Raw genomic sequence first — 20,188 nt, forward strand, 5'->3', positions numbered from 1 at the left:
TATGTCGTAGTTGCACATCCTTCTAGTTGCTGTAGGTGGGATGCGGCCTCAGCATGGCCGGAGAAGCGGTGCGTCGGTGCGCACCCGGGATCCAAACTCGGGCCCCCAGTAGCGGAGCACACGTACTTAACCACTAAGCCACGGGGCTGGCCCCTCATATTTAGTTTTTTAATTGTCACTTAAATATACTTTTTTATTGTGGTAAATTAAATACATTTTTATTTCTCTTTTATTCAGTATTTATTTAAAAGAGTATAAAATTATGTATCTGACTGCCTTGGCATTTTAGCATAAACTTTTTAATTAATATTTAGTTTTACTGGTCTACATAACTTCTATATGCAACGTATTAAATTAATTGTTTCCTAAATTGTGACAGTTTGTAAATGTACTAAATATAATTGAAAGAAATATTTTAAATTTTTAGGTTCAGAGTTCCATACATAGGTATTAATCTAATGTTATTTATCATATTTTTCAAATATCATGCCTTTGAAAATTAATTAATTAATGCATTTATTTATTTTTGTTTATCTGATCAGCAAAAACTGATAGAGGTATTTTGAAATATGATTCAACAATTGGATTTTCAAATTTTTCTTGTTATAATACTAACAGTTTTGTTTTATATATTTGGTTATCTTATTTGAGGTAGAAAGCTTCAAATTTATATCTTTATCTTTATTCTCGATTTCACCTTTTAATGTTCAATAATTTTGATTCGGAAATTAATGTTGAATTGACTACTCTTTCATTGAATCATAAATCTCTGTCCATGTTTTTAAGCTATTTACATCAATATCTACACTTATTAAATGTTCACTAACAATACTCTTTTTATATCATGATTTACTGATCAAGTTCTTAATTTTAATTTATCTCAATTTTAAGTAGCTTAAATACTTTTAATTTTATGAAAGTGATATTTTTTATATGTAGACTATTATTTATATTACATATGTCCCATTGTCTCATTCATCACCAATTATGCATAGTATTAATTTTCATCCTCCATCATATCTATTATTTCCTCTCAGTCTTTTCATCTCATGGAACATTTCTTCTTTGTCCTGAGAAAGATTTCCAGGTTTGTACTCCTTGGCCACAATTCACTCTTCCATAATGTCATTCAGGCTTATTTTTCATTTAAGATTATAATTGTTTTTCTTATAATTCTTCCTTATCTTATTCAATTTCAGCTTAATATTTTTTCTTCCTTTTCTCTTTTACTGCCATCTACTCATATTTCACACAATCTTTAATTTTTTATATGTTTAATATTCATGACATATATTTAATTTATCTGGGTTACTGTAATAAATACATTTCAGAAAAATTACATCCCTCTGATGTTCCTAATTTTTGTTGTTCCTTCACTAGCCCCCATTTAGATAATATCTCAAAGCTGATTTTGTCAATAGAGTATGAGGCCTTCCTTTGCCTCATTCAATATTATTAGTTGGTTTGTAGAAGCCTTTTCTCAGAAGTATACCTGGAGGTCATGAACTGTTCATATTCCAATTTATAGTTCACAGTAGATTATAATTAGTGTAACCTTTTATAATAAAGCAGAAATATTTCTCACCTCACTTCCTTGTCCTATGACTCTTTAATAAACAGAACACAAAACAATCATAACAGCAACAACTCAACAGACCAAGAAACCTATACTTATCAACTTGCACCAATTCCTAGGATCTTCTTGACTCTGTGCCTACCCTATACTTGCACTTCAACTGCCAATGTTCATCCTTGTTATTCCTGTATGAGCCAAAACACAGCTTCTGGACATATTTTATATAATCTTGTCTCTTACTTCAGGGAAGAAATTTTTGGGAGGATGAAAGAAATTATAAATAGATCTCCTTTTGTTAAAATTATAAGAGAAAAACTGACTCAAGTTAGATACTAGTTTATGTTACTTTAAAAAAACTTGTTATCTTTATATCGACCAATGAAATTCAAAAGCAATGTATAGATATATAATTTTATTTTCACTTTTGTATAGGTAGAGAAAGCACATTTGATTTTTTAAAACATATTTAATTGAAGGCAGATATTTGGAGGGTATGAACCATGCAAGTAGATTGTCTTTTTATGCTGATTATATTAGTTTGGATGGGCTCAATGACTGGTAGAAACTATGATAATTAAATTTTAATATGACTAAATGGCAAATCCTGTCTTTCAGTTTAAAATGTAAATGGTTGAGATAGGTGCAGTACTAGGTGAGTGTAGGTGGGGGATATTAACACCAATACATGTGAAAAGTAATTTCCAAACCTATATTTCCATCACTTTCTGAAAACAACACATATTGATTACCAATTACACTCTTGTTATTACATTTGACAGAGATTTCCCAGTACTTATTTTATTTGATGTTTGCACATTTGACAATGTTGCCTACTTCTTCCTTTTAGAATTATAATTTTCTTTGTCTTCTATGACACCAAGATCTGTTTATTTTTTTTCTTTTCCTTCTAGTTAGTCTCTTTCTGTCTCCTTTGTAAGCATCTTCCTCTTAAATATTGGTGTTATTCAAGGTTTGATTCTATATTTCTTCTGTTCCCAGTGTATGTATCCTTCCTCTGTGATATCATCCACTTAATGGTTTTGATTACCATTATACATTGATGGTTCTCAATTCTATGTCTCCTGCAAAAATGCCTTTCCCAAGCTTAAGACCTACTGAACATATCTCCATTTGGAAGATCCATAGATACCTCAAACTCAATAAGTAAAGTGAAATCATGTCCTTTAAAACCTCCTCATCCTCTTGCTTCGTTAATTAAGAAGAATGAATGAAACTGCCAGTTAATCACTTGTCCAACCTAGAAATCCTCCACAGTCAATTAATCATGGAATCCATAGATTTTTCCTTCCAAATATTTATTCACTCCTCTCTGTCTTCACTGAATGCCCTTGATACCATTATCTCCTGAGGGGAATACTGAAATAGTCTGCTGACTGATCCCCCATCCCCAAAATTATCTCATCTACACTCAGACTGATTTTTCTAAAATCCAAATTTGGTTATATTACTCTTCTGTTTAAAATCCTAAAAAGGCTCTCTGTTACTCCAAGTTAAAGCACACATTTCTTCATATGGACTACCAGGTACCCCTGCTTACCTCTTTGGACTCATTTCTAGCTAGTGTCCACTCTCAAACCAAATGCTTCAGACATGCTAAGCTTTCTGTCCCACAAACTCACCATGATGCTTCTTTCCTCTCGGGCTTTGCTACCACTTTTGTAATTTCTACCATCTGAAACCTTCTTTACTTATTCTTTATTAAACCAACTCTCTATTCATTCTTCTTAGACATGGTCAACAAAAGACTAAGTAAAAGAACAAGAACTAAACTGCTAAAATTCTAAGGCTAAATGAATCTGTTATGGTAGGCCAAACAAAAAAAAGGGAGACAGTATTGTGATGGTCTAACCATCATTACAGTACTATGGTATTTTCTGAATATTTTATTCCCATGCTTAAGGGAAAATTTGAGACTTGAAACCATCCAATGAAAGGAAGACTAGATAATAGGAGCCTAGAACTATGATATTAGGGAATTCAAGAATACTTACACTGACAGCATGACTACAAACAGGAGAGAGGGGAATCTGAAAATATATGCAGAATCAATGGTATCTGTTTCTAATACTTGAAGTTTTGTGTATCATGAAGACGTACAAGTGTTAAGAAATATTATCATCAAAAACCCAAACTATGCAACTATAGAAACACTGATTCAATATTAGGAAGAACATCTTTATATCAAGGATGCCTGACAGTTGAAAAGGCTTTCTATGTGAGACAGTGTCTTCTCTCATGAAAGTGTTCAAGCAGGAGTTAGGTGCTTCTTCCTTCCCACCTCGACTATCTACCAGGTCAGGGAAGTTATAGAAATGATTCTTTTATTGGTTGGAGATTCATTCATCAGTTCATTCAATAGCAATTTAGTAGATGTTAGGGCTAATTCATCACTAAACATGTCCTAGTGGAGTTCTCTCACATTTTAATAGGATGTGAAAAGTGCTAGGATAGAGATAAAAATTTTGTGATTAGTTGTTATTGAGTAAAAGTGAATCTTTCACAGACATCTTAGTGTTAGATCCCTGTTTCAAAGAGCTTGGCTAACTTCTTTTATCCTCTCTAACTCCATGATTCTTTGATTTTGTAATTCAATTGCTTGAACTTTACCTCATATTTTTACTAATTGTTTACATTATATTTATAAAAGGGTTAGTAGCTACAACTATTATTTCTCAATGTTTCTTCTTTATTTAATTAATTGATATTTTCAATAAAAATGAATATTAAAGAAAAGAGAGAGAAGACACAAGTTACCTATAGCAGGAATAAAACAGGGGATATCACAGACCCTGTGGATATCAAAGGATGATACGAAAATACTACAAACAACTCTACATGCAGAAATTTGACAACTTAAATAAAATAGATCTACTCCTTGCAAAGGACAAACTTACCAAATACAAAATAATGTGAGTAGCATATAACTATTAAGCAAACTGAACTCACAATTTAAAAATTCCTGAAAAAGAAATCTCCAGGTTCAGATGGTCTCACTGGAGATTTCTACCAAATCTTTAAGGTATACAGATCAGAAAGGAAGACTTAAAACTGTCTCAATTTTTAGATGACATGATTGTCTACAAGGAAAATCTAAGGAATGTACTATTAAACTCTGAGAACTAATAAATGAGTCAGCAAGGTCTCAGGACACAAGATCAACATACCAACCTAATTATACTTATGTATTCCTGCAATGAATACATAGAAACCAAAAATTTAAACATAATACCATTTATAGTGCTTAAAACAATGAAATACTCAGGTGTAAATTCTATAAAATATGTATAGGACTTGTATGCTGAAGTCTACATAACACCGATGAAAGAAATCAAAGAAAATCTAAATAATAGAGAGATAGACTGTACTCATGGATTGGAAGACTTGATATAATAAGGTTGTTACTTCTCCTAAATTAATGATATACATGTTTAATGAAATTCTTATCAAAATTATATCAATATTTTTAATAAATTAGGACATAATTTGTCTAAAATTTATGTGGAAAGTCAAAGGAACTGGAATAACTAAAACAATTTTGAAAAAGAAGTATAAATTGGAAGGAATCACTCTACTCTATTTTTCAAGATTTATTATGTAGCTTTAGTTCTCAAGACTGTGATAGTGGTGGAGGAACAGACCCTTGGATCAGTATAAGAGAATACACAACACAGAAATAGCTTCAGACAAGTACAACCACCTAATTTTTGACAAAAGTACAAAAGCAGTTAAATGAAGGAGGACAGTCTTGTTAATGGTGTTGGTGAAACTGGATAGCTATGGGCAAAAAAAAAAAAAAAAAAAAAAAAAAATCTGGACCTAAACCTCACCTTATACAAAAATTAACAAAATGGATCATAGACTTAAATGTAAAATATAATACTATACAACTTTTAGAAGAAAAAATATCAAAGAAAATCTGGGACCTAGGACTTGGTGAAGTGTTTTTAGACATGATATCAAAAGCATGATCTCTAAAAAGAAAGATCAATAAATCGGACTTCATCAAAAGCAAAAATGTTTGCTCTTTCCCTGTTAAAAGAATGAAAAGACAATGTAAAGTCTGGGAGAAAATAGTTACTACTCACATATCTGTCAAAGGATTTATATCTATAATTTATAAGAACTCTCAAACTCAATGGTTAAAAAAAACCTAATTAAAAAATGGGCAAAAGACATGAAGAAACATTTCACCAAAGAGAATAAACAGATGGCAAAAAAACACATGAGATGTTCAACGTCACTAGCTACCAGGGAAATGCCAATTCAGGCCATGATGACATATTACTCCACACCTATAAGAACAGCAAAAATAAAAAAAAAAAAGTTACAATACCAAATGCTCACGAGAATGTAGAGAAACTGGATCTCTCATACATTGTTGGTGGTACTATAAAAGAGCACAGCCACTCTGGAAAATAGTACCATGGTATGCTATATCCATACCAGAGAACACGACTCAGCAATAAAAAGGAACAAATGATTTATATGCATAACATCTTGATGGATATCAAGGGGATGATGCTAAATGAAAAAAAGTCTCAGAAGGTCACATTCTGCACGGTTCCATTTATATAATTTTCTCAAAATGACAAACTATAGAGATGGAGAACAAAGCAGTGGTTTCCTAAGGTCAGGGCTGGTGGGAGCAAGTGTAACTCAAAAGGAGTCCTCAAGGGAGATCTTTTTGGAGATAGAATATCTTGATTGTAATAATGATTTCATTAATTTACACATGTAATAAAATATCATAGAACTGTACACACATATTGAACCAATGTCAGTTTTCTGATTTTGATATTATACTACAGTTACACAAGATGTAACCACTGAGGGAAGCTGCATGAAGAGCACACAGGATTTCTCTGTATTATCTTTGTAACTTCCTATGAATCTATTATCATTTCAAAATTCAAAGTTAAAAAATTAATGTCATTTATCAATTATTATTAGATGACGTCATTAGGAATTTATGATCAAGTGATTTCCTTTGCATTTCCTTATTCTATGAAGTAACAATAATAAACTCTATAAACACCACTCTCTAAACTGTTTCACGGAACAATTCCTTCATCAAGAGTATATTTATTTCCATACAAAAAGGATTTTGGGGGTAATTTGGAAAAATCCTAATTATAATATAAACTTTTTGAAAATTCACAATGCACAAATTGATCCAGAGAAGGTCTTCACACATAATTTTTTCTTCCCTGATAACTAGCTGATTTCATAATTTGGAAAATATTATCGTAACACATATCACTTAAAACACTTAGTGAGAGCAAGGACTAGTGCTGATAATTTTGGAAAGTCAGTGAAAGCTTTCTGAGCTCCAGTCACTCAGCTACAGGTTGCAATAATGAATTCCTGAAGCTTAGGAGAGCTGACCCCTCACAGGAAGCCTGGTTTATTAAAGTTGTGATACCTGACCTACTTTCTAACACAATCTCCCAAAGAAAACAAAAGCTACTCACAGTCCAAGATTTATAAAGTCTCTGAAAGCACGCTAGTGGTTTTCAAGGTGATGTATTGCTTTTATGAAAGCCCATGTTGGGATTAATATTTAGATATGACTAAATTATATCCCTTCACCCCTCCAAAAGCACTTCGCACTTATTCTCACTCTCCTTCGTAATGTGAATGTTTGTGTACCTATCTCTTTTATTAGACTAGGAGATCTGCAATTATTCAGGTAATATCCTGTTTTTCTTTGTTTTTGCTCCGGGACCACTTATATTGGAACTTATCATGTTTATCACAATAAATAAGTGAAAAGGAAATGTCATGTATGTAAGTGTTAACTACAAAATGCTTCATTAGGTTTTATATGATTACTGACTAAGAATGAAGTAATTTGTCTAGGTCAGTAGTTTTCAGTGACCAGGACGATGGATGCTAGTGCACGGTGGCCCTCCCACAGGGACACTCTACTCTACACTTTTAAATTCATTTTTGCCACCACTGAAGCCAAATTCTGATATGCTAAAACGTTTCAGATGGAGCATTGAGTTGGATATGGTAGCGAGTAATATATGTAATAATTTTACTGTGATTAGAAAGTAACATATATATCATAGCATCAAACCATAGCCCCTCTCCCCCAAAATTCACCTGTTTACTTAAAAATGAGAGAATTCTGCCATAGCAAATGAGAGAGGGCAGTCAGGATATAAAGAAGTCAACTCAAAAAATGAAATAAAAAAGTCCTGGAGGATAACTGTGTAGAGAAATTATAGTTATGCATTTCTAGAAACCAAAGGACATTGTTACTGACCTGGTGATAATATAGAAAGAACTGTGTTTTAACTATTGCTGTCTGTTTAACTGTTTCTTTAAGCTTTTTTTTAATTCATTCAAATATACTAGATATCACTTGGCTTGACCTATTATTGGTTTTCATCCTTTATCCAGACGTCAATTTTTCAGTGAGAAATTCTCTGACAACCCTATTTAATACTCTTACCACTACTCCAAGCATTTTCTTTCCCACTTTCCCTATCTTATCACTATGAAATATATTGTGTTATTTTACCTATTGTTTTATGTTTGTGTCCTCATCCAAACAGAAGCTCCATGAGAGCAGAAAATTGGTCTGTATGGTTCACTGCATTATCCCAGTAACTAGAACAAAGCCTGGCACATAATAGATACTCAAATTTAAAAAGATTTCTCAAAATCTCCAATAAGTATATCAGGCAATCAAATACATACATAGCCATTACACCTTGACTTGAGTATAACTGAATCAATTAAATCCATAACGAAAATACATAATGATTTTTTAAAAATTTAAAACACAAATTATTGCCAAAGTCTAGAATTCTGATATATTTGTATATGTCAATAAAGAAGTAAAGAAGAAAATAATAGCTCTCCCTTCTCACCAGAAAACCTTTTCAAAATTCTGTATTGTTTAGATTAATGCTTCTCAAATTTTAATGCACATATTAATCACTTGAGGATCTTGAGAAAATGCAGTTTATGATTCTGTAAGTCTTGGGTGGGTGTTGAATTCTGATTAAAAATACTGTTTGTCCATGGACCAAGATTTGAATAGCTGAGTTTAGATAATTTTTCAGCAGTGTTAAATTGCACATTGATATGACATAAAAAAATGTTATTTTGAAGAACATTTCACACAGTAAGAAAAAAATGCATTTAAAAATATTTGTAATGACTTTAGTAATGCTGCTATTAAGTAATTGAGTATAAGAGTGTGGTTTACTGTTTATCAAATATTCTCTCACCAAGAGGGAACCCTAATGAAAATTACAACTGTGGGTAATAATGATGTCTCAACGTAGATTTATTGATGGTAACAATGTATCATTCTGGTGGGGGACACTGATAGTGGAGAGGCTGTGTGTGTATGGGAGCTCAGTTCTGCTGTGAACCTAAAATTGCTTTTAAAAACAAAGTCTGTTAAAAATAAAATTAAAGGGGCTGGTCCGGTGGCATAGCGGTTAAGTTCGCATGCTCTGCTTCGGCGGCCCGGGGTTTCACAGGTTCGGATCCTGGGCGCACGCCGACGCACCGCTTGTCAAGCCATGCTGTGGTGACGTCCCATATAAAGTAGAGGAAGATGGGCACAGATGGTAGCCCAGGGCCAATCTTCCTCGGCATAAAGAGGAGGATCGGCAATGGATATTAGCTGAGGGCTAGTCGTCTTCACACACACACAAAATAAATAAATTAAATTAAAAAGGCAACCTACAGAATGAAAAAAATAATTGCAAATGATATATCATATATTTGATAAGGGCTTAATATCCAGAATATATAAATAACTCCTACAACTCAACAACAAAAAAACCAAACAATCCTATAAAGAGATGGGCAAAGGACTTCAATGGATATTTCTCCCAAGAAGAAACACAAATAGCCAATAAGCACAAGAAAACATGCCAAAAATGATTAATCATTAGGGAAAGGCAAGTCAAAACCACAATGAGATTCCACTTCATATGCACTAGGATGTCTATAACAAAAAAAATAAATAAATAAAATGGAAAGTAACAAGTGTAGGCTAAGTCCCAGACAGCCTTCAAGAATTTGCTTAAATATCTTTCATCCAGGCCTATTCTTATCATGCTCCTTAATATTTTCATTTGCCCTCCCTCTATTTATGATCTCCCTTAGTTTATTCTATATTTTTCATAGCACTTATCATCTTTTAACAAACTATGTAACTTCATATATATGTGTTTGTGTGTGTGTTGTATGTGAGCATAGAGAGAGAGGGAGAATATTTTCTGTTTAACTCAAGAGAATGAGGAATAGGATCTTTGTTTCTTTTACTAATGTATACTAGGTGTCTCAAACACTGCTTGACATGTAATTGCTTAATAAATATGTGTTAAATCAATTTAATATGTCTGTCTTCTCAATTTCTCTTGATCATTCTTGACAGGGTTTTGAAAATTTTATCAGTCTTTTCAAGTCTTCTCTATCTTACATTTGTGTTCTATTTCATTAATTTCCACTATTAGCTAATTAGTTTCTAATATAAGGATTTAAGTCTATAAATTTTTATCTAAGTACTAGCTTTGCCAATTCCTATAAGTTTTTAATGCATTATTTTTATTATTATTTAAAACATTTTCTAATTTTACTATGATTTTTCTTTGGTGGGGAGGCATCTGTTATTAAAAGTATCTTTCTCCTAACCAACAAATATTTTCTAGCTTTTGACTTACAATTGATTTCCAGCCTAAGTCAACAGACATAATCTACGTCACTTTAATCTATTTAAAATTATTGAAATTTGCTTAGTGTTTAATAATATAATCTCTCTTTTCTTTGGTAAATGTTCTGTTGTGCTTGAAAAGAATAGATAGCTGCAGTTGGTAAATACAGATTTAGATATGCCTATTAGGTTCAAATTACTTCATAATTATGTTAATCAAATATCCTGCATCCTTACTAATCACAGTGCAAAATTAAATTATTTTGAGTATGCCTGAGATACCTTAATTGTGTATCAACAATAAATATGCTAATTAGAATGTATAGGAAAACAAAAAAAAACAGTTGTTTTCCAAAGGAGCCTCTATATCAATGGCAAAGATATGTTCAAACAGAATTTTAGAGTTCTCAGATACACAAATCACTTTCTTCTTTGACTATGTCCTATATTTTAGGCATGTTATTTATTTTATAAAGCAAAAATAACATTTTAATTTTTCTGCCAGATTGTGCTTTCAGAATCTATATTGATCTACAGAAAATTAAAGCAGCAGGTACTGTTGTTTTATAAAAGATTATTTTCTTCTCCTCCATTAGAAATAGTCTATGTCTTTAAAAAGAGTTGAATTTTTTTTCATTCTTTCTGCTATTCCTAGGTGGCATATTTCTACTTAAGGATATTTCAGAAATTTTCTTAGAGCCGTGATACATATCTTTACTTAGAATTCTCAAAAAAAAAAAAAAAAATCCCAAAGATGGTAGAACTTTAGCCAAAATTCTCAGCTGATTTTCAGCCAAACTTCTGAAATCAGTTGCCATGGTGATTTAAACAATTTTTTCTTCCTATTGTTCTGGGTCTAATTACAGCATCAAAGTTTACAGTACATGCAGGATAATAATACCACTCATAAATCATATAGCAGATTCTAGCCATTCTATAACTAAAATGTAACATTTAAGACCAGTAGCATGGAAATACAGTTGAATTTTTAATAATACATAATAAAAATAAGCAATGCTGTATAAAAAGTAACCGCGCTCATATAATGAGAACCAATATCAAAATGTGGGTTTCTTTTAAGGTTTATTCTAACTTTTTGTTTGTTTGTTTATTTGTTCTAAGGAGCTGAAAAAGTTTTCTTCTTCTCTTGTAATATCTAGAACTAATTCACCTTCTTCCTCCAGTCTCACTGATAAGAGTAAGCCCACTCAAAACTTAAAGTGATTTGACAATCAGTTCACCAAAATGCACCTTCTGGAACAACTTTCCCTCCAAAGGCTTATTATTACTTCTGCCTTTATTTTCTGTACAAAAGAATGATGAAGACGTAAGTTTTACTACATTTCTGCCCCTCTGAGTATCTCAGCATCCTTTTCTAAAGACAGATAGAGGATTCTTAGAAATACTAACAACATTAGAACCTAAATACAAAGAATTCAAGGAAAATTTAGCCAGAAATAAATTTATACTTTAAGTCCTGAAAAATTTCATTATTTTGGAATGGAGATACATTGGCAACATTACAAATAAAATTCAAAAGCAAAATATCTGCTCTGTTTGACTGTTAACCTCATAAGATTTGTGTGATGTTCATAAGAAAATGGCAAGGAAGAAATGTAAAAGCATCTGATGCAGAAAGTAACTAAAAACGCAGCAGAAAATATTCATGAAGTGAAGATAAAAATTAATGCAGAATTCAAGATTAGAGAGATAGTTTTGCTTGATTTACATATGATAATGGTCATTATAAAAATAATTCACAATTGAAGGAACAAATCATTACATGATGTAAGTAGGTTTCTATATCTATAATGTTTTTTTTTTAAGATTCAGTTTTACACAGAGGTGGTATGGTAGCTTGCGCGAAGCAGTGAATCATAAGTCAAAGTACTTGAGTTCTAGGATCAGCTCTGTCAGTACCAGTTTATGAACTTGGACAAAATCTTAGCCACTCTTGTTGTTAGCCTCATCGTGGGATACACTAATAATATCTGTCCCACATACCCCTCGGGGCTTCTGTAAAGATCAAGTGGAGATTAGTAGATAAAAGGGCTTTGAAAGTTAAAAGTTCTGTATAAATGTGAGCTCTTATTATACTGAAGTTGTCCTTGATATTCCACATTTGGTTTCAAGAGGCAAAAAAAATCAATCTTAATATTCTAGCTCAGAAATTATTACTAGTAATAGTGGAATAATTTGTCAACCTTCATTTTGACAATTTGTATTCACCTCATTTGCAATGAAATGAGGTTACAATTGGACAGTGTTGCACAGTTTTACAGACTTACCCGAATGAGAACATATGGCCCATTTAGCTAAGGGTATTTGAATAGGTGCTGTTTATTATAAGTTGATCTCCTGCAACAATATTACATAGCTGACATGTATCTCCTTTAGGAAATCACTTTGTCTATTTTACACATTATCTGGGGATTTATTTTTTGCTTTTTTTAATAGCTTATCACATCTCATAATTTACACAAAGAAATAACAACCTTCTGAAATGTGTCAAAGCGTAAAGGTTTGTCAACCTTGCATGAATTGACTTTGATGAATGTTTTGCTTGTCTTTTTTCCAAAAATTTCTTTCCTATGGAAAATATTTGTTTCCAGTCTGTTTGTCTTTGAAGACATCTATTTTCCAATTTATCTGCAATTACTTCACACACACACACACAAAGCCATCAACTAGTTTTAAATGACTTATGATTCTAAACTAAGTATTGAGAGGGAGAAAGAAATGGATTTAAATAGTTAAATCTCCTTATTTGCCTCCGCTCCTGAGCTATACATACTCTGCATGTTTCAGCAGTTAACACACCCCATAGAGCAAGGTTGTGGGAGATAAAGGCACAAAGTTAGGAAACAGAATACTTCCACTTACCGCAAATGAAAGTTGACTCATCTGAATTATCAGCACAATCGTTCACAAAATCACACAGTTTGTCCTTTGCAATGCAGTGCTTGTTAGCACATGTGAATTCTTGAGCAGTACACTTTCTGTCTGGGCTAAGGAGGGGGGAACAATCTTGAAAGGAAATATCATCCACTGCTACATCTCCCATGTAACTAATACCACGTTTTGCCCTGAAGACTATCTAAAAGAAAAAAGAAAAAGAAAGAAACAAAAGCTAATTTCAGCTGAGCTGTCCATCAAGAATTCAAAACTTGGGGCAAACATGAAATATAGGACACCAACCTGAATCTGATAAAATGCCTCCATAATAAAACTGACTCAGAAAGCTTGAGGGTTACCTAAGATCTGTACCATCCTCAAACCTAAGAATGTGGGAGTGATAACACCACTGCATCTTGTCTAGATTTTTAGGATAGGTGTCCTAGAAAATTGGCAGGAGTCACTAACCCATCACTGCTGCCTCTACAGCTCTCAGACCCAAAACCAGACCAGCTCGTTTCTTAGAGCTTCATCACACGTGGAAGCAGGAGGCCAATCAGGCGGCAGAATGTACGAAGAGAAAGACGATGCAAGGCAATTCTTTACTTTATTTTGACCAATTCTTTCCATTCCTCAGATCTGTCCACTCCAACTATTTGAAAGTGAAAAGGTATCAGACCTCAATACCATGAGTTTTTTAAATTGGCCACGTCTTTGGAATTGAAATGATTTTGAATGTCTTTGATTAATGTATGTAATGAACAAATTCTCATGTGTGCCATTGTTTGACAGTGAGATCCCACTTGAATTAGAAGTGATGAAAAATAATAACAGGGGTCACTAAAGTTTTCAGAAATTCCAACTTCAATATGTAATTTTGGAATAACAATGGCTATTCCAATGCTTGGAATAACAGTGAACAATGTTTCATAGAACATAAATAGTCATATATTGTTTAGTTTCAAATTTCTAAGTGAAACTAATTCAGACTGTTTCTATTAAATTTCTCTGCAGGCCAAATACATATTTGTGTGTTAACCTAAGAAATGTTCATATATTTTAAAGTAAATTTAGAACAATTAGAGATGAGTTAACAAGAAATACAGATTTGCCTCAGTGATTTTATACAAAATATTTATTGTTCAAACTCCCAAACACCTTTTGACCAAATCTAAACAATTATTTTTTTGAAAGAATTAGTTTTTCTTTAAGATATGTTATGGTTTATACTATTGTGTAAAAACCGAGGTGTTTTCCTTTTAAGATGAGAGGATAGAATAATTGAAAATCATGCCTCTCACATTGTCAAAAAAAATACAATTTCTATGTAAATTTATATATCAAATTTACATAAAAGGAATTAATTGTTGCTCTTCATAGCAGACATGCTAGAAAAGAAAGTAAATTAGTAAGATAGAGTAAGAGCTTGGAAGTGATTAAGAAGAGGTGAAACTAGAAAGAATTATAAGGATTACAACATTTTTTATAAGGAAAATTGAGCCCAAGAAAAACATTGATACACAAATTGAAAAAGGTACTCTATCATCTGCACATCTAAAAATTTACATATGTGATGTAGTGCTCTGTAGATAAGAAAACAGATAACTCAGGGAGTGTTTCATTACTAATTTTTTTATCTGCTATCCTATAGACACAATCTCAGTTGCCTGCCACATCTCAATGATCAAATCCTCACTTATATCCCAAAGCTTCAAACAATGTTGGTTGAGATTCCATAGACTTTAATATTGAATGTGATGAAACTTTTTTTAAAAGAGCAATTACGATATATATTTTTTTCCAGTAGAATAAAAGCATGGTCAATTATTTGGGAAAATTGGGGAAGCAATATGTCATAGCAGTTAAATTATGGACTCATAGATGACCTGCTTGTATTTAATGCCTGTCTCTGCCATTTTGTAGTAAAAAACTAGGGAAAGTTACCTAACTTCTAGGTCTTTCTGTATTCTAATCTATAAAATGGAGATAATGATAGTATGTGCCTCATACAGTTATTGTGAAAACTAAAGGAGTAAATATTTCAAATTTATAGAATAGTACTTAGCACTTAGCACATGCTATGTATGTGATTGCTCTAGCTATAAAAATTATTATAATTAAATATGCTGTTTAAATTTAGGGTTCCAAAATAAAACAGTGAAAAGTACCCAGTGCTGCTTCAGCATATAATTTCTAAAAATATCTTATACTTTTACTCAAAGGTTAGAGGCACTCATCTTTCTGAGGCTAAAGGGAATGACATTGTAAAACTGGAAGCATCATCAACAGTATGCTTGGCTCATGGCTCTATCTCCAGTGCATAGAAATATGCTTTGCACATAATAGGTGCTTAATAAGTTTCTACTGAAGGAATGAATCACATAAAACATAAAATATTCATAAGCCATTAATATTTAGTTTTAAGATTCAAACAACATGAGTATATGTCTCTTCAATCAAACTTCAATATGTGAAAAATTATTTCAGAAAGGCTAAATTAATAATTGATTCCTCTTGTTTAAATCCTCTTTAATGTTGTTTTGAACATGATTTTACTATACAAATATTCTACTTGCCCAGAACTAGTTAAGAATTCATTGCCTAGGGTGGAAGCATATGTCTGGCAGCAGCAAAACCTTCTATATGTTCTCTGAGGATGCTTCTTGCTTTACTTAAAAGATCCAGGAGGTTGAACAGGTGGAATCATTTTAATAATAAATTTCATATTGTGCAAGATCATTAAACTGTTGTCTAATATTTACTTCTTCAAGTTGAATTTATTTCTTATCCATTTCCTAAGTTATCTACAAATGACTCATAAGAAAACTGGATTCCAGTGAGAGGCTGAAAATATATAGGATTTATTACACTTATCATTCCAAGAAATTGGGGATAATGTATCCACGCCTTTATACAACTGTGTTTATGACTATGCTTCCACTGGAGTTGAGAGGGGCTGATCTATCAGACATAGCACATGATTGCAGATATTGTTACTGAATATTAACAGCAAAATTGGCTACTTCTGCTGCATATACAGAAGACTGGAAACATAATAATTAGCAAAGATATTATATCTTCTACGTAGAGATAAGTGGTTCTAAATTCATGGAATTAAGCCCTGTGCAGTTAAGACTAAAAAAAAAAAATTTCTCTAACATAAATGGGTCTAGATTCTCATTCTCCTTATCCAATCTTAACAAATTTTAATAGCTGAGCCTCATATTCCAAGAAAACCCCCCTTGAACATAAAAGTAAAACAAAACAAAAACCCATGTACATCCATGGAGCTCTTGTTTTCTTGATAATCCATAAAAAATAAAATCCATACCAAGTATCTTGGCACATAATTATTTTCAGTTTAAACACTTTAATCTACATACTACTTGTTCTTTTCTTTAACTGTTAGATATGTATAGGTCTTACTCTCCTAATACTATTGTAATCTACGTGAAGACAAATACAGCACCACAGTTTTGTGCCTCCTCAAAATATTTTTTAATTAAGTCAGTCTATTATCTCTAGTAAGGTTCAACAATACAATGTGCTTTCAAAAGTCTGTCTTTTTATTCAGGTGTGAAATAAATTAATGTAATTACTCTACAGTCTCTGAGAATATATTTGTAAAATAGAGGGAGGTGTTCTTCATATGTGGGAGTGATCGGAGTGGAGCATGGTTGTCATTAAAATTAAATGTTCCTAGAAGTAAGGTTGTCTAATCAGGAGAAATTAGGACATTCTGAAATTATAAATATTTTATAGAAAATGCTATATGGAGTGGTAAGAATTCATACGACACATCAGAAAGAAAATGGAAGGAAAAGAAGACTATGAGAGAAGGAAATAAATAAGGATTAAAGAAAAACAATCAACAAAACTCCTTCATCACCCAACTACTTGGATTACAAACCTGTATAAGTGAATGAATGCCTAAAAACACTTCTACTTTTTTCCACCGTGAGCCTTGCTGTCCACTTTGAGCCCACAATTTAGAAGTAATATTGTCTTTCTTGCTGAGTACCTGCAGAGATAAATTAAGTAAGAAGTGCTGAAATATTTTGTCTTGATAAATTTTAAACATGTAGAATTTTCCCAGTGATTTCTTTTAATTTTAATATCAACATGAAGTCCCTGAGAGAGAAACTGAGACATTTTTCATTAGATGTCTTTGTTTCCTATGCAGCACTGAGTCCCCAGGGTACCTCACAAGCTTTGTGTAATAAAGACGTGCATAAATATCTGTCAGTCAAGTCTGGGCACCATTTAATTAAGAACTCCTAACTACAGTCACTTTTTAAAATCTGATAGCAGTAACAATTGGAATTTTATATATTAAGTAATATTCATGTGGTTGAATGAAAAGCACAGAACTACTTACTAAAACACTCATTTGAGAATGAACTTCCTCATCCTCTTGGGTTCATTGGGGGCAGTGATGTTACAATGGGAGCCCGTTCAGTTTTAACAGCACACACAGGTGACATGAGTTGGCTCCTACTCATGCTGCGCCAGTAACAGATCCCTATCCAACAGCCTTGAAACCAACAAATTCTCACCAATACTGTATCCTCATTCTAAAGGAAAATTCAGATTAGTCTCAGCAGGCGGATTATCATGGCTCTTCATTTAGAATGCTAGAAAATGAGCCATCAAGAAAAGAACTGAAGAGAATAGGCAAGAGCAGAACAACTCCATTTTTTAAAATAACTGACTTAGACGGTTTATTTAATTATTTTGCAACATTACTTTTTACAAAGACAATTTGTACAAGCAAAGAATTATTCGGGTAAAGGGTCTGTGAAAGTTTTGACTTTTGAAAGTAAAGGTAACTTTTAACGGTTTCATTATCTGTTTTTTTAAATTAAATTCAAATGGTTATTATGATAGAATTAGAGTTTCTAGTGTCATATAAAAAGTAATATGTGGCTAGCAAAAGTATCACCAAATCCTTGGTCCATAAAATTAAGTTAAATTAACATATTGAAGTCAAGAAAATATAATTTATAAAAGAAATAAAAACCATTTCTTAAGGATACTAAAAAGAATAGGAAATAGACCTTCTTTGTATGAATACCACTGTACATACAAATCACTAAGGAAAATGTGTTCATGTGATATATTAATGCAACACTTAGTGTTACTTTTATTCACAAAAATAAGAATCATGTGTATTACCATTTCAATTATTTGATAATTACTTATAACATTTTAATACTGTTTTATAATTTTTAATCTACTAATACAAAATCTTATTCTGAAAAAAATGAAAGCATATTTCAGATAATTAATCAATCACAAAATGTTCCAGGTAAACAATTCTCATTTTTTCTGATGAAAACCCTGCAGTAAGCTGTATTGAGTGCTTTGCCTAAAACCATTTTTAAAAAGTCAATGTAAAATAAACGATAAATTATAGCTTCAATCCATAAGACTATTTGAATGCTTTTAGAGTATTAAACAGGCACACATACATATATACAAACAAGTTTAGTGTTAAATTGTTGGTAAGAAGTCTCGCCTATAATAAAGAGGTCAATTCTTTTAAAATTGATCATAAATTTAACATATTTCCAATTAAAAACACTAACAACATTTTTGAATTAAGATGCATTTATCTAAAATTTATTTGGAAGAATTAATATTTAATATGGCCAGGAAAATCCTAGAATAAAACAGTAATAAAATGAGGTGAAAGGCACTTAATATTAAAATACAATCAAGCTACTGGGAAAGAAGTGGTTAAACAGCTGGTCTCCAGTCTCTTTCTCTCTCTTTATGGGAGAAAAAGAGCAGGTGACCCAAGTGTAACCTCATTGCAAATACGGTAAACCTGGAATTCTTGGTAAACAAATTAATGATGTTTGACAGGAGGAGAGTCCTTATCTATGGCTATTTTCAGCAAGATATCCCTGTTCTAAAATTGCTCATGGTAAACAATTCCAGAATTTTAGGATTTATTTTTCAGACATGTCTTCCCAGAAAATGTTACATAAGCTATGAAACTGAGTATAAATGGAGATGCTTCAAAACTGAGTTGACTTCTTCTGTGTAAATGATGTGTCTGTGCATATTACTTACAAACCTTATGTATTATATAAGGCATGTCCAATGTGGGAAAACAGTATCTAGGGATCTGCATTCAGATTCCAGATCTCTCTCTGTTTTGCCTGTATAACTTGGTCTTCTAAAAGAAACCAGGACCCACTGGAGAAATAGTTAACACCAGGGATGGAAATTAGTGTGGAACATCTTGGCCAGAAAGGAAGGAAATGCTCAAAGCCTGATGTGGTTGTCAAAGAGACACGGAAGTCAGCTTAAAGAGACTCCTATGACTAAATCCGGGACAATTTAAGAACCAACCAATAATAATAGTAATATATGACAACAAATTGAATACAATAGGAACCCATGAGTCCACACTGATATAAATCAGTACATGGGATCAATAAATGGAGAGATAATGTTTTGTTTTGCTTTTTACAGTAGAAAACTGACCTACACATGTAGACGGAATAATGAAGTTAGAAAATCACAAGGCAATCATCGTAGTAAAATTAATTCCATCAAAAATACTAAAGGAATCAAAAACTAGTGGATAAAATTGAGTTGAGATCAGGATTTTACACACTCTAAAAATATCTCTTCACAAAATATTTATTGATAACAAAGGGAGCAAAAGTACTGAGACTGATAGACATTATGTACTAACTGATGGGATGCAATAAAAAGAACACAATATTGGTGATATTACAGAAAAAAAAAGCTTAACATTGAACAAATCCAAATTGAGGCATATTCTACAAAATTATTTGCTTATAATCTTTTAAAATATAAAAGTCATAAAAGTCTAGGGAAGATTAAAGAATTATTCCAGTTTGAAAGACACTATAAAGAAATAGCAATTGGGTGTAATATGTCATCCTGTACTGAATTTTTCCTAGAAAAAATGCTACTGAGACAATGGGCAAAAGATAGGGTCTCTGAGTGAAGAGTATATTGGAGTTGTCTGTGAG

The 20,188-nt window shown here is 32.1% G+C and overlaps 1 protein-coding gene across 6 annotated transcripts in view; it reads right to left on the reverse strand.

Moving 5' to 3' along the window:
* MALRD1 (MAM and LDL receptor class A domain containing 1) overlaps positions 1-20,188 on the reverse strand; it is an 846,741-nt gene that overhangs the window by 386,794 nt on the left and 439,759 nt on the right. For all 6 annotated transcript variants that reach the window (XM_087420773.1, XM_087420775.1, XM_087420776.1 and 3 more), the window contains 2 exons: positions 17,086-17,196; positions 13,164-13,377 (listed from right to left, as the gene is read on the reverse strand). In XM_087420773.1, coding sequence (XP_087276899.1) covers positions 13,164-13,377; positions 17,086-17,196 — 325 coding nt within the window. The remainder of the gene's footprint in view (positions 1-13,163; positions 13,378-17,085; positions 17,197-20,188) is intronic.

The sequence above is a fragment of the Ceratotherium simum genome, chromosome 32, assembly GCF_057802395.1.
Source record: "Ceratotherium simum simum isolate JZ-2026a chromosome 32, ASM5780239v1, whole genome shotgun sequence".
Taxonomy (NCBI): Eukaryota; Metazoa; Chordata; class Mammalia; order Perissodactyla; family Rhinocerotidae; genus Ceratotherium; species Ceratotherium simum.